Source organism: Dipodomys merriami, unplaced genomic scaffold (assembly GCF_024711535.1).
Source record: "Dipodomys merriami isolate MVZ:Mamm:240054 unplaced genomic scaffold, mDipMer1.0.p SCAF_60, whole genome shotgun sequence".
Lineage (NCBI taxonomy): Eukaryota > Metazoa > Chordata > Mammalia > Rodentia > Heteromyidae > Dipodomys > Dipodomys merriami.
The window spans coordinates 3,083,616-3,096,452 of NW_027206180.1; the positions used below are offsets into that span (position 1 = coordinate 3,083,616).

A 12,837-nucleotide genomic window follows, 5' to 3' on the forward strand; every position below is an offset into this window, starting at 1 on the left:
GTGGGGGGCAGACTTCAGTACAACCTCTGCAGGGTGGCGCCGTGCTGTGGCTAAAGCCGGAGGGGGAGGGTGGGGGAGGGCTTTCAGGCCAGGAGGAGGGCAGGCGGAGCTCCAGACAAGCCCAAAGGCCTGAGAGCCAGGTGGTGGAGCAGGGGCGAGGCTGGAGCTGGGGTCCGCCCACCTCTGAACAAGTCCCTGGTGATTGAGAACCTGGGAGCACCCTGAAGATGCAGGCAGGGAGGGAGGGAGAGAAAGGGGTTTCTACCCCCCCCCGTGGGACCCTCACCTGGGGCTGTCAGGACCCCCTGGGATGCACGTCTAGGCCCAGCCTTCGGGTTCTGGAGTCCTATCCTTGCTAGGCCAGGAGATTGTGACAGTGGCTGACGCAGCCTGAGCTGGACCATGAGAACAGACGCTTACAGAGGAAAAGCCACATGTGCTGGCCACCAAAGCAACCACGGGCAGACCGGGTTGTTGTTGGTCAGCTTTCCACCACTGTAACAGCCAACCAGACGCAATCGACTTATAGAAAGGTTTGTCTTGTCACGTGCTTCTGGAGGGTTTTAGCCATGACCCACTGGCCCTGTTGCTTTGGGCCGCAAGTGGTGTGTTACAGTGGGAGGGGTGGGGCTACCACTGTCCCCTCCCAAGGGCAACACCTCCAATGACGTACAGACCTCCCCTAGGCTCCGCCTCCTAAAGGAGCCACCCCTGAGTAGCCCCAGCGGAACTCACAGATGCCACCTGAGCCCCCCGGACCCTCTGCCCTGAGCTTCCAAGGACTCCGACTGGCACTGGCTGGCGCTTTACAAAGGAAGACCCAGCCCAGAGGGGCCCTGGCCTACACCACACCCTGGCAGGGGCATAGCAGGGCGTCACTAGGCTTTTCAGGAAGAGCTGGAGAGCGGAGCACCTACGATGTGCCCGGGGTCCCCAGGTACATGCATCACGGGGTATTCCCTGCCTGGTCTGAGGTGTGGCTCTGGGTTTTCATGGTGTTCTGGATGGGGGGTGGGGGGGCGCTGTGTGGTGGAGGCAGGAGGGCTCCGGCCAGCAGGGGTGAAACAAGGGCTAACGCAGCCCCGGACATTCCCTTCGGTATCCCACCACAGCACCAAGGGCAGCAAGCCACACTGCTGGTAACTTTGTCCTTTTATTGCCAGGTGTGAATTTACAAGGAAGTTCCACCTCGTGTTCGGAAAGAGCCTGAGTCACATGGGCCTCCGGAGGGAGGCTCGGGGGCCGAAGCCCCGCTCCTCTCTGAGATCAGCGTTTATTGACACGTTTGCAGAATCAAGTTCGGAAGGAGGAACCTTACAGTGTAGACCTGCCGTCAACTGCATTGTGACTGTATTCAATGGTGCGTATTTATTGCATCTAGGAAAAGACCAGAACCGGATCCTGGGCACCTTACTCAAAACAGTGCGTCTCAGACCACCGGGAAACCCAACGCCTCATGCCCGTGCCCGCGATGGGGTGGGCAGGGGGGCTGCGTGGCAGTGGGGGTGCTGCTCCCGGATCCTGCCCTAGCTCTCAGTCTGTCCATCTGGGGGGCACTCTGCGCCCGGGTCCCCCCAGAGGCAGTGCCCTGCCCATGCCTCCGGAAGGGAGGCCATGCACAGCCCACGACCAGGCCTAAAGCCGCAGTGTGGGGTTCCTGTGACCAGCCCCACAAAGCCAGCCCAGTGAGCCCGTCGGCAGCCCTGGAAGCGCGGCCATGGCGCTCTCTGCCAAACGCCCGGGCGGGGCTGCCCAGGACCTCCAGATTGGAAGCTGTGGTGGCCTGGGGCGTGTGTGTGTGTGTGTGTGTGTGTGTGTGTGTGTGTGTTCACCCACGCCCCTGGCTTCACCTCCCACCATTGGGACCAGACCCAGTGCATTCTGTGGATGGGCCTGCCTGGTGGGACCCAGCTGTTAGGATTATGGGGTGCTCCTGAAGACACAGCCACGCCCACTGCCCCAAGATGGCTAAGACCTGGGCAAGGAGGTCCTTCTCCAGTCCCCTAGACTGGCGGCCTCCTGAGCGCCTAGATGAGGACATGCATCCCTAGATGAGGACATGGAGCCCAGGGGCCCTGGAGGTGCCTGGCGGGGGCCACGCTGCCAGTCCCGGGGGAAAGACCTCACAAACCTAGCCGGGGGTGGGGCTGGCGCCACCCACGACTGCTCCTTCCATGCCAGTGGCCGCCAGGCCGGCTGCAGATGCTGGCCTGGGAGCAGGCAGGGGCTTCGCAGGCAGGGTGCCACCTGCGTGCGCAGCGAGGCAGCGTGGGGGCGTTGGCACGTCTGTTCTCATTTCGGCTGTTGCAGAGACAGGCATTTCGAAACCACAAGTGCCCCGGGCTAGCCTGCTCCTGCGGGGTCAGCCTGCTCCCATGTCACCCCTTTCCTTTAGAAGATCAAGCCACACACGCGGTTGCGGGAGTGCCGGAGCCGTGGCCCGGGCTCCCCTCTGGATGGCCATCTTTCTGTCTCCCACTCCGGGCTGTCTCTCCTCCCCAGGGGCGGTGCTCATGGTCAAGGCGCATCTGGATTCCGCCTTCCTTATCAGCAGGGTCTCAGTCCTCGTGGGATGTGAAGGCGGGGTGAGTTTCTGCTCCCTCTCTTGGGGTCCCCCGGGCTTCCTGTGGGCCTCGGCCCACACGGGGAAGCTGGTTGGATGGTGATCTTCTCACAGGCTGCGGCAGCCACGCCTGCAGCTAAGCGAGGGAGGAAGGCGTTGGAACTGAACTGGACACAGGGATCCTGGCTGCATGGGCCCAGCTGGGTGTGTGTGGGGGGGTGGCGTATGGGAGGTTTTTTTTTTGTTTGCCACTAGCTCGTCCTGTGGCGGTGGCAGTCGCGATGGAAGGACAGTTGTAGATGGTTTGGGGAGGCCGGTCTTGCCGCGGGGGTCCTCACCGGGCATCCACACACAGTGGGCAGCAATCATGGCCACGGGTAGCTCCCCCGATTTTAACTCCAGTCACAGGTATGGGCTTGGGTGGTCTTCACAGCCCAGAGGGAGACGGCACTGGGCAGGGGGCGGGGAGGCTGCTGTTTTGAGCGGGAGCCGCTGAGACCTCCCTTCTCCTGGGGAGATGGCCCTCAGGGAATTCACCCAACTGCAGAGAAGCTTCCAGAACCCTTGCTCCATGCCACCGGAAAGCACGTGGCGCTCTCTTGCTTCTATTTGACAATAAGCTAAGCTTTACCATCTCACAGGCTCCTGAGAGTTAGTGCAGAGAAATAAGAAGCCTTGGTGAAAAGGGAGAGACACCAGAACTCTCAACGTCAGACACGGAGGGCGGGAAGGAGAGCGGGGGAAGGAGAGCGGCCTGGCGGGGCCTGCGCCGTCCTGAGACTGAGGATGTCTTTTCTTTCTTTTCTGTTTTTGTGTTTGGACTTCTTTGCTTCAAACAGATGCTTCTTAAATAAATTGTTTTCACCTACTGCTGGAAGCAGAAATAAACAGCCCAAGGAGATGTCTGAGTTCGCTTTCTCCTCATTTCGAATGTGAGGTGATGCTGTCTGGGTCTTCCGTGCCCGCTGGGGGGGGCGGGGGGAGCGGGGCGGAGAGCCCTGGTGGGTCCTGCCACCTGGGGTGTCGGGCTCTGGGACAAGGCAGCCCCCCCACTGTCAGCAGCACGCACTGGGCCGTCCGCACGGGCCCGGCCTGCTTCAATGAGGTACAGAGCAAAAGAGGGTTCCAGGGAGACGTGGGCGGTCCCATGTGTCTTGCCATCTACTGGGGTTCCTGCCAGCTGGCCACACACAAGGCAGGGGGCGGGCCGCTCAGTGCATGGCGGGGGGACCTTCCGCCTCTGCCCCCGTGGCCTCCTGGTCCCCCGTGGCCGGGCATGCCGGGACTGGCGTGGAGGGCTGGGCGACGCCGGTCAGAGCACGGAGGCTGTGGGGGTCCACCGGAGGGACCAGCGTCAGGGACTCCACGCTCAGGGTGTCGGCAGTGTCCTCGTAGAGCAGGGAGATGGTGGGCTGCGGGGCGGGAAGCAGGCTGGGGGACAGGTGTGCGGTCTCCACCTCAGCACCCCGAGACAAGGTCTTGCTGGGCCTGGGGTCTACTTCCATGTCGTTGCCCATCACCAACTTGTCGGACAGGGGAGTCTGAGTCTGCTCCGGAGTCATGGGGGCGTCTAGTAGGGAGAGAAAGTGGGGACCCATTTAGTGCTGGTGATGCCGCACTCCGGCCGGCACCCCCCCACTCCCACCCCAACTTGAGGCCCGGGGGAAATCTGGGTGGGGGCGGCAGAGCTGGGGGCCATGTATTCCTTGTGGGGGACACAGAAGCTGCCAACCCTAGTTTTACTTAGGCCTGGGGAAAGCATGTCAGGGCCCAGAGAAACATCCGGGGCTTGCACAGAATGAACGTGGGGATTAAGAGAGCTTCCTGGGGGTAGAGACCCGGCCTGGGCGGGCTTCATGGACAGACATGTTGGGACCAGCCTCCTGGAGGTCTGGGCCTATGAAGCGAAGAGTTTGGGGATGCCTGGGCCCTCAGGCCGCGTCCGCAGCCTCCCCGGAGAGGGCGCCCCTTGTGAGATCAAAACACAGCAAAATATAAAGAAGGTTGTGGAACTTTCCAGCGTACACTTCCTTAAACTGTGGCTTGTGTCCACGTAGGGGCTGGTGCCACCCCAGGCCAGGAACCAAGAAAACACTTGATGCCGGTACGGCCAGAGTGGCAGGCTTCGGGTTTTTTTGTTTCTTCGTGTTTTTCCAAATCCTTGCAGACAAAGGATGGCCTGTTTCTTTGCCATGAGGAGTTGGGGGTCGAGTGGGAGAGTTTCTCCAGGGCTAGAGGCTGGGCACGGAGAGACCGGGAGGAAGGCAGGGGCTTCCTGCCTGGGCAGCAATCCTCACTTGTCTGCAGCGTTGTAGGCTAGCGCTCACTGTGCGCATGCGTGGTGTCCTGGCCCCGGGAAGACGGGAGGCATTATTTTGGTTTAATATGATTCCAATTGAGTTAGGGTTTTTTTTTTTTGGGGGGGGGGTCTCTTTTAAGCCAAAAATAAAATAGGAAGGCAAACTAAACAGAGCAGAGGAATGGCAGAACAAAGAGCAAAGTAAAAAAACAAACATCATTAAGCATGGGATGCAAGCGAGGAAGAGACCCCCCCCCCCCCCCGAAACGCACGGCACAGACGACTGCCATGGCACACACGGCATTCCTCCCATGAGACTCCCAGTCCTGGAAGGTTCAGAGTAGTGTCTTCCTTCAGTCTTTCCCCTCCTTCCCCCCGCCCCTTCCTGAATGGAACTTGAGGCCCCATGCATGCTAGGCCAGTGCCTGGCCTTTCTTTAAAAATCAAAACCAAACAAAGCTAAACAAAACCCATATGCGGATCAAGCGAGAGCGAGAAGGAAGGTAAGAGGAAAACACCGCGCGCGAGGCCTCTCTGCGGTGCCCTGAGCACAGTGAGAGGCACTGGAAATCACAGCTGGGGTCCCGTCGGGGCCCGGAAGTGCTCAGTGCATGGCGGGCACCGATTCTGGTGAAAGGATGCCTAGGAAGGGGGCTGGCTTCGGCTCAGGCGTGCTGCTCGTAGGTGTGGGGGTGAGAGCGAGCTCACCTGCTCAGCACCCTGTCTTTGAGCGTGTGCCCCGGCAGGGAACCTGAGCATGTGGAGGTCATCTAACGGGCAGCGTGGAAACGACTCGAGTGCTGGCCTTGAGTGGGAAAGCTAAGGAACAGCGCAAGGCCCTGAGTTCATGCCCCAGTACAGGCACAAGAACCAAGACAGAAACCAAACTTCAGTGGGAAAGTCCTCTCTGGGCTCAAGCCGGTAAAATCAGGTGGACAGTCGGGACCTGGCAGAGCCGGCCAGCGTTCTCCTCTCGAGAGGTCTGCCTTCCTGGCTCCTGGGCCGGGGAGTGGAGCCAAGGCTAGGATGGGCAAGCTCCCCCTGCAGCTGCCTGGACCCCGAGCCTCCCCCTTGGCAGCCGGTCGGTAGCTATGGGGGCAGGGCCCCCTGGGATCCTGTCCAGTGACCTCCAGCCTCCAGTGAAAACGTGAATTTGTTGCGCGTGGGCTGGGAGAGGCTGGGGGAATGTGGCGGAGAGAAGGAAACCTCCCAGGGAGAGTCGTAAACAGAAAAGAGGGCGGAGGGCTCCACTGGCAAGCGCAAATGCCATTGGAGAGGCGCGCCGGCAGCCCAGGAGAGGCGAGCACCAAGCCGGTGACACTGAGCGTGCGCACTGAGCTACACCAGCGATGCCCTCCCACCCACCCCTGCGTTTGGAAGCCGACTGACTCCCGGCTCCCAGCCGGGCTGTGGGGACTGAATTTGCCACTTATCACAAATCCTCACCTCTCCACTCCGAGGCTGCCCAAGCCCCACCGCCCAAGGGCACTGTGGGGACAGGCAGGGGCCCGGGCTTTGGGGCTCAGGGTTGGCTCTGGGTGGTGTTTCACAGACAGTTTCCAGACTTTGCAGGAAGAGCTCCTGGGAGGCACGGGCTGGGGGGACGGGGGTCTCAGATGAGAGCTGGCTCTGTGGGAGTCGGGGGTGGGGTGGGGTGCTGACATCAGCCTGGTGTCCCCCTCGGGGCTGGCCGGCTAAAGCGTGCTGGGACGGGAAGGGCCCCGGGGGGCGCCTGGAGGAGACCTGCCTGAATTGATTGTGCACCAGTTGCCGTGGCAGCTGCCGTTCGAAGCACTAAACCCAGTGGCCGCCGTGACTGTCGGCCTCCGACAGGCTGAGCACGCGCCGGCGTTCTTTCCTGCCACTCCTGACTAGAGGGAAACACAGCGACAGATCATAGAAAGCCTTTAACAATGGACAGTGAAGGCGACATGGAGAGGGACACGGAGCAGCGACGGACGCGAAGCATCGACGAGAGCGGCGGGGCCCTGACCTGGCTCCAGCGTGAGCGCCTGGCACGCGGGGTGCCCGTCTCCCCGCCTGCACACAGGGCACCTCCGGGCCACCCCGCGCCCCCAGGAGACCAAGCAAGGACTTGAGATCTGAGCACCCAGTCCTCCGCTTGTGCAACTTCACCTGCCTGACGACAGAGCCAGGTGGAGTCCTGGAGAAAGGATCCGGGTCACCAGCGAGAGACGTCTGGTAAAGCCAAGGTGCCCGCAGTGCTGGCTAAGCCCAAAGTGACCACTGGGCCTCCCCAGGACAGGCTGAGGAGATGGGGGTGGGGTGGATGGGAGCCAGAGCAGGGGAGTGAACCATGCAGGGTCCCCACACGGTGTGGGGGTGGCATTCTCACAAGGGGGCGTGGCTCGTGAGTTCTGGGGGAGGCTGTGGACGCTCTGGGTGCCCGTGGCCCTGCACTCTCCTGGGAGGCGGCCGGGTGCCCCACACCAGGGCTCCTGGGTCTGAGGCCAGTGCTCCTCTCTCTAAGGCCAGGCCCCGTGGGTGCTCATCAGCTGCAGCAACACATTACGGGCAGGTCACCCAGGAGGGGGAGCCACGATCCCGCAGGCAACTGAGGGTACACCAGGAGCAGCAGGGCACCCCGGATGCAAGAGTATGCGTCAATGCCACAGGATGACGTGGCTAAAGATGGCCAAGATGGCCGATCTTCTGTTGTATAAACAGATAATGCCGCAGAAAAAAGTGGAGGAAAGATACTATCTCTTCCTTGGGGCTTCCGTCCTTAAAAGTCCCGCTGGACTAGGGGGACTGAGTTCAGTGACATGGGCCGGTCTCAGGCTGCCTGGCTCCATCTTACCCACAAGGGAGGTTGTGTGGGGCTGAAGGTGTGCGTGGAATCAAGCGCCCGGTGCCAGGAGCGGGGCTTAGCAGCTGCTGGGACACCTGCAGCGTGCCTGCCAGGAGGGAGTATGATCAGCGGGAACCGCCAGGACAGGGTGAGGGTCACCCCAACTCTTCAAAATTGTTTCTTAAAAGCCTGGGGGCGTGCCTTAAGGGGTACGGTGCAAGGCCAAGGCTCTGTCACTTAGCTTTCTTTTGTTTTTCTCAAGCTCTTCCCCTTGAGCCATAGCTCCACTTCTGGCTTTTGGATGGCTAACTGGAGATAAAAATCTCATGGACTTGGGCTGGAAAGGTGGCTCAGTGGTAGAGCGCTTGCCTTGAGCTGAAGAGCTGAGGGACAGTGCCCAGGCCCAGAGTTCAGGCCCCACAACCGGACCCCCCCCCCAAAAAAAAAGTCTCATGGACTTTCCCGCCGAGGCTAGCTTTGAACTGCTATCCTCCTATCTCAGCCTCCAGTTGGGATTATAGGCATGAGCCACTGATGCCCAGCAGTATCTGTGTGTGTGTGTGTGTGTGTGAGTAATTTTAGGTTGATTTGCAATTGTTGGTTTGTGTTGGGTACAGAGTGACACTTTGGTCCAGGTGTACAAAGTTTAACAATGAAATAAACGTGAAGACCTTTTCCAGCACCTTATGTGATCATCATTTGTTAGAACAGTCAAAGTCTGCTCTTCTGAAATACACAGAAGTCCCAGGGAGCCCTAGCCGCCCGACTGTGGCATGAAACACTTGACCTAGATCTTCTCGCGTAACTGTGCTTGCTCCTAGTCAAACAGCTAGCCCTGCAAAGCGTGAGTGGAAAAGTCCCTGGGTTTGCCAGTTCTGCTTTCAAAGGCCTGATGGCTCCCGTTCACATCAGAGAGCTTTCTAAACTCTGGGAAGCTAAACACAGGGTTGGGGCTGTTCCTGATTGAACGTGTGCTCTCAAAAACCACTTGAAGCACCAGTGGCTCTTGGTGGGGCTGCACTGTTTGGAGCGAGTGGTGGGTGGTGAGGTAGATGGGTTCTGGGGAGAGGCCTTCTTTGGCCCATGCTGCTGCTCGACTGGCCCTGTAAAGTCTGGCCAGCATGCCATGCAGGCACAACACTGGACTATCATTCAGAGCCAGCGGCGGACCAGGCCACTGGCCATCTCAAGTCAGTTCTGAGTCCCTCGGGCTCCGCGGGGGAGGGGACTATGTGCTCAGATCACCACTGCAGGGACTGGACGCCAGGTTCTGGGTGGACCCGGTGGCTCAGGGCTCTCTCCTCGCAGAGATCAATGGCTGTATCCCAGGATGGTACTCCTGGCCCAAGGGAATCATGAGCTTCCTGCTAGGTGGCCCTTCATCAGGAGGGGCAGTATCTCAGGGCTGCGGAGCAGGGGCTGGTGGCTGGGCTAGGCCTTAGGTTTTTACTGTTGGGGTGAGCCTCTGAAGCCTGTTGTGGGTGCAGTGATTGGGCAGATGCCTTGGAGATCCTGTTACTTATCACCTAGAACTGCCTGGCCACCTGACAACCAGGCAAATCGCCCATCTTGAGAGAAGATGTTGTTGTTGGCAACCGTGCGAGGAATGGTGAGGGAGGAGAGGCTGAGGAGGGACTAGGAAAGTGGCCAAGAACTGCGTACTACAGATGCAGGCCGGGGGTGGGGGGGTGGGGGGGGCAAGCGATCATCTGCCTGAGGGACATCGCGCGCTCATGTGGCTCTTCGCCGCTTTCAGTTTTAGGCAAAGGAGCATCTGATTTATTTGTTTGCTGTACAGCTGTTTAGCTGGACTTCCTTAAAAATGGGAGATAGGAGCCGGTCGAGTGGCTCACATCTGTACTTCTACCTACTCAGGAGGCTAAGATCTGAGGATCATGGTTCAAAGCCAGCCTGGGCAGAAAAGGCCGTGAGACTCTCATCCCCAACTAGTCACCAAAAAGCCGGAAGTGGAGCTGTGGCTCAAGTGGTAGATAGACAGGCTTGAACAAAAAAAAAAAAAAAAAATACTAAGGGACAGTGCCCAGGTCCTGGTACCAGCATAAAAACCAAACACCTTCCCCCATCAAAACACCTGGAAGACAGGCATGGCTGCCGCCTGGGAAGAGACCTTTCACCTCAGCAGCAACTGGGATGGTGTGTTTGGGTGCACGCAGACTCAGAAGTGTCCACACGCAATAGAAGGTGTGTGCATATCAGCACATGAACACAACCGTGCACTCTTGATCTGGGTCAAGCATGAGGCCAGAATCAAGCAGAGCCAAGGGGAGGCCCCGGCAACCGGGGGCTCTGTCTGCACCTCCTAGCGAAGAACTGCTCGAGCTGAGGCCACATTTCATTGGGTTTAGAAGCCCCTCAGAGCGTGTGGTCAGTGCTCCGGGCTGGCAGGGAGAGGAGCAGCCCCCGAGTGGCAGGGGGTCACAGTGAGGTGGCTGAGGGGTCTTTTCTGCCCCTGGCATCTATGGGAGCTGGTGCAGGTGTTTGCAGGGGAGGCGCAGGCGCAGGTGCCAGCTGGCTAGCCCTCAGCTGGGAAGGTAAGAACTGGATCATGCGGTGCCCGGGGACCCCTCGCCCCTGGTGCTCAGGGATGGCGGCATGGCCTGTGCCCTGCCGTGACTCCTGTTACGACCTCCAAAACTGAGCAGGAGTCAAGTCAGGGTCCCTGATGTATGAGGGGCAAGGGTTCTGGGTCAGAGCTTGTAGGAAGAGAGATCACGAGGGGTCTCTAACTCAGGATGTGGACGGGGGGTCCATGGGGCCCTCTGGATCTCATTGGGGGGGGTGATGCTGGGGTGTGAAGCACCCCACTGGCTGGAGGTCGGGAGGCCTGGCCTGGCTCGAGCCCCATTCGGCTGGCTGCACTGCGGCTGTGCTTACTCTGTGGCATGTCTGACTTGGTCTACGTTCAGGGACAGTGAGATCTGACCCCACCCCATCCTGACAAAATCCAAACAGGCAGCAGCGGGGCGGGGGTGCGGGGGAGGGGGCAGGGGGGGCAACTGGACCCCACCAAACACTGAAAGAGGAAATTGATTCTTATTCTGGGATTCAAAGAGTCGCCCCTGGAGATGCCTCCTGGTGACACCAGAGATTCTGGAGGTGGTAATAGGAGTGTTGGGGCCGTCACCTGTCACCCAAGCCCCTTCAGTGCTGCAGCCAGGGGACGGACAGGAACCACATATTGCCACCCCCGGTGGCAGCATACACCCAGCGTGAGAGGAGTGTGTGTGTGTGTGGGGGGTGGCGGTCAGAGGTCGCAGTGGAGGCAAGGGGTCACGGGGTCTCCAAAGCCTCCCCATCGAGTCCGCGGCCCGTACCTGCCGGGCTCTGGGCTGCCGAGGGTGTGGAGGACGAGCCCGAGTCGCAGTGGCTGCCGCTGGGGCTCCCGCTGGCCGTCGGCGGGGATGGCGATGAGAGGGACGGTGCGCTGCGCTGGTTTATGCACTGGGCCACGGCGAAGCCTGCAAGACACGAGGGCGGGCGGGCGTGACGGCGCGCCAGGGCACGGCAGGCCGGCAGGGCAGCGCGCCCCCACACGGGGGGTGGCACTGCGGGGGGAGCACCCACCTCAGGTAGGACAGGGGCTTCAAGGCCGAGGCAGCTCTCTGCGTGTCTCTGTGGCTCCAGAGATGAGCTGTCCACACACACACACACACACACACACACACACACACACACACACACAGTCCACACACACACACATACACACAGTCCACACACACACACACACACACACACACACACACAGTCCACACACACACCACACACACCCTGGGCTTCTTTGGTACACACACACACACACACACACACACACACACACACACACACACACACACACACACACACACACACACACACACACACACACACACACACACACACACACACACACACACACACACACACACACCGGGGCTTCTTTGGTCTACTTCAAGAGAAGGCAGCAGCCAGCCTCAGGCCAGGTGGGGCTGGGAAGGGGCGGGGCCTGGCTCAGCACCCCTGGCTATACCCTTGAAAAGGCTTCCAGGACCCCCCACCAAGCCCCACAGAGAGGCTGGCCATCCCTCTGCTGTCCTGACCCACTTTGCCAAAGCAAGGCACCAGACCCACACTGGAAGCCACCCTGGGTCGCACGGGAGCCCCAGCGCTCTCTGCTCTGCTTTGTGGCTGGGGGTGGGGGTGGGGTGGGTGGGTGGGGGGAGAGTTTTCCAGGTCATGACTGGGTCCTGCTGCCCACTCTCCTGACCCCTGTGGTGGGGGTCAGCAGGCTTCTCAGCATGGCCAACACAGGCGCAGCGTGTGGCCGGAGAACACTCTGGAAGCATGCTCTCTCCATGACAGCCCTCAGCCTCTGTTGTCCAGCCTGAGTTCTCCCCCAGGACATGGGCTGTTCTGCAACATCTGTCCTTCAGCATGCTGCTCTTCCTGAGGGGTGTGGTTCAGACTTCATCGTCTCAATACCCAGAAACCCTCACCAGCAAATGCCCACGCGGCCCCTAATTCAGAAGCTGCACCAAGTGGAGACGGCTCCCGGCTGCCGCCTCCTTTGCACTTGGCCTTCACCTCGGTTCAGGACTCAGAAAGGTGGCAGGTGTGGACAGTACTTGGCAAACCGCAGCCACTGCCTTTACAGGAATCTAGCCACAGAACTGGGTTTACCCTGCCCCAGCTCTCACACTCAGAAGATAGTTGCCATAGAGACCATGTGGCCTGCACAGCCTTGAACAGTGTCCAAGCAAAAACAGGGCCCAAGGACTTGGTGTGGAGAATGGAATCAGGGAATGGCCCCAGGGAAGCGAGCACATGAGAGAGTTTGTGTGTGTGTGTGTGTGTGTGTGTGTGTGTGTGTGTGTGTGTGTGTGTGTGTGTGTGTGTGTGTGTGTGTGTGTGTGTGTGTGTGTGTGTGTGTGTGTGTGTGTGTGTGTGTGTATAGACACTAGGGCTTGAATTGAATTTCAGAGTCTTTTTTCTGCCCTTGGTTCTTCTGCCTAAGGATGGTGCTCTACCACTTGAATCATGACTCTTTTTTGCTGCTTAAGCAGAGAGAAGCATCTCATGGACTTTTCTGTTCAGGCTAGCTTTAAATGTCCACCTTCAGATCTCAGCCTCCTGAGTAGTTGAGATTACAGGCGTGAGCCACCTGGG

The 12,837-nt window shown here is 59.7% G+C and overlaps 1 protein-coding gene across 5 annotated transcripts in view; it reads right to left on the minus strand.

The window, feature by feature from the left end:
* Positions 1-1,134: 1,134 nt before the first annotated feature.
* Positions 1,135-12,837, minus strand: part of Clec16a (C-type lectin domain containing 16A) — a 144,042-nt gene continuing 132,339 nt past the window's right edge. For 2 of the 5 annotated variants that reach the window (XM_070003483.1, XM_070003481.1), the window contains exons 22-24: positions 11,010-11,153; positions 6,610-6,729; positions 1,135-4,133 (exon numbers count right to left, since the gene is read on the minus strand). In XM_070003483.1, coding sequence (XP_069859584.1) covers positions 3,775-4,133; positions 6,610-6,729; positions 11,010-11,153 — 623 coding nt within the window. In that variant the 3' untranslated portion in view covers positions 1,135-3,774. Of the gene's footprint in view, positions 4,134-6,609; positions 6,734-11,009; positions 11,154-12,837 lie in introns of all 5 variants that reach the window. The other 3 variants (XM_070003485.1, XM_070003484.1, XM_070003486.1) reach the window with 2 other exon arrangements.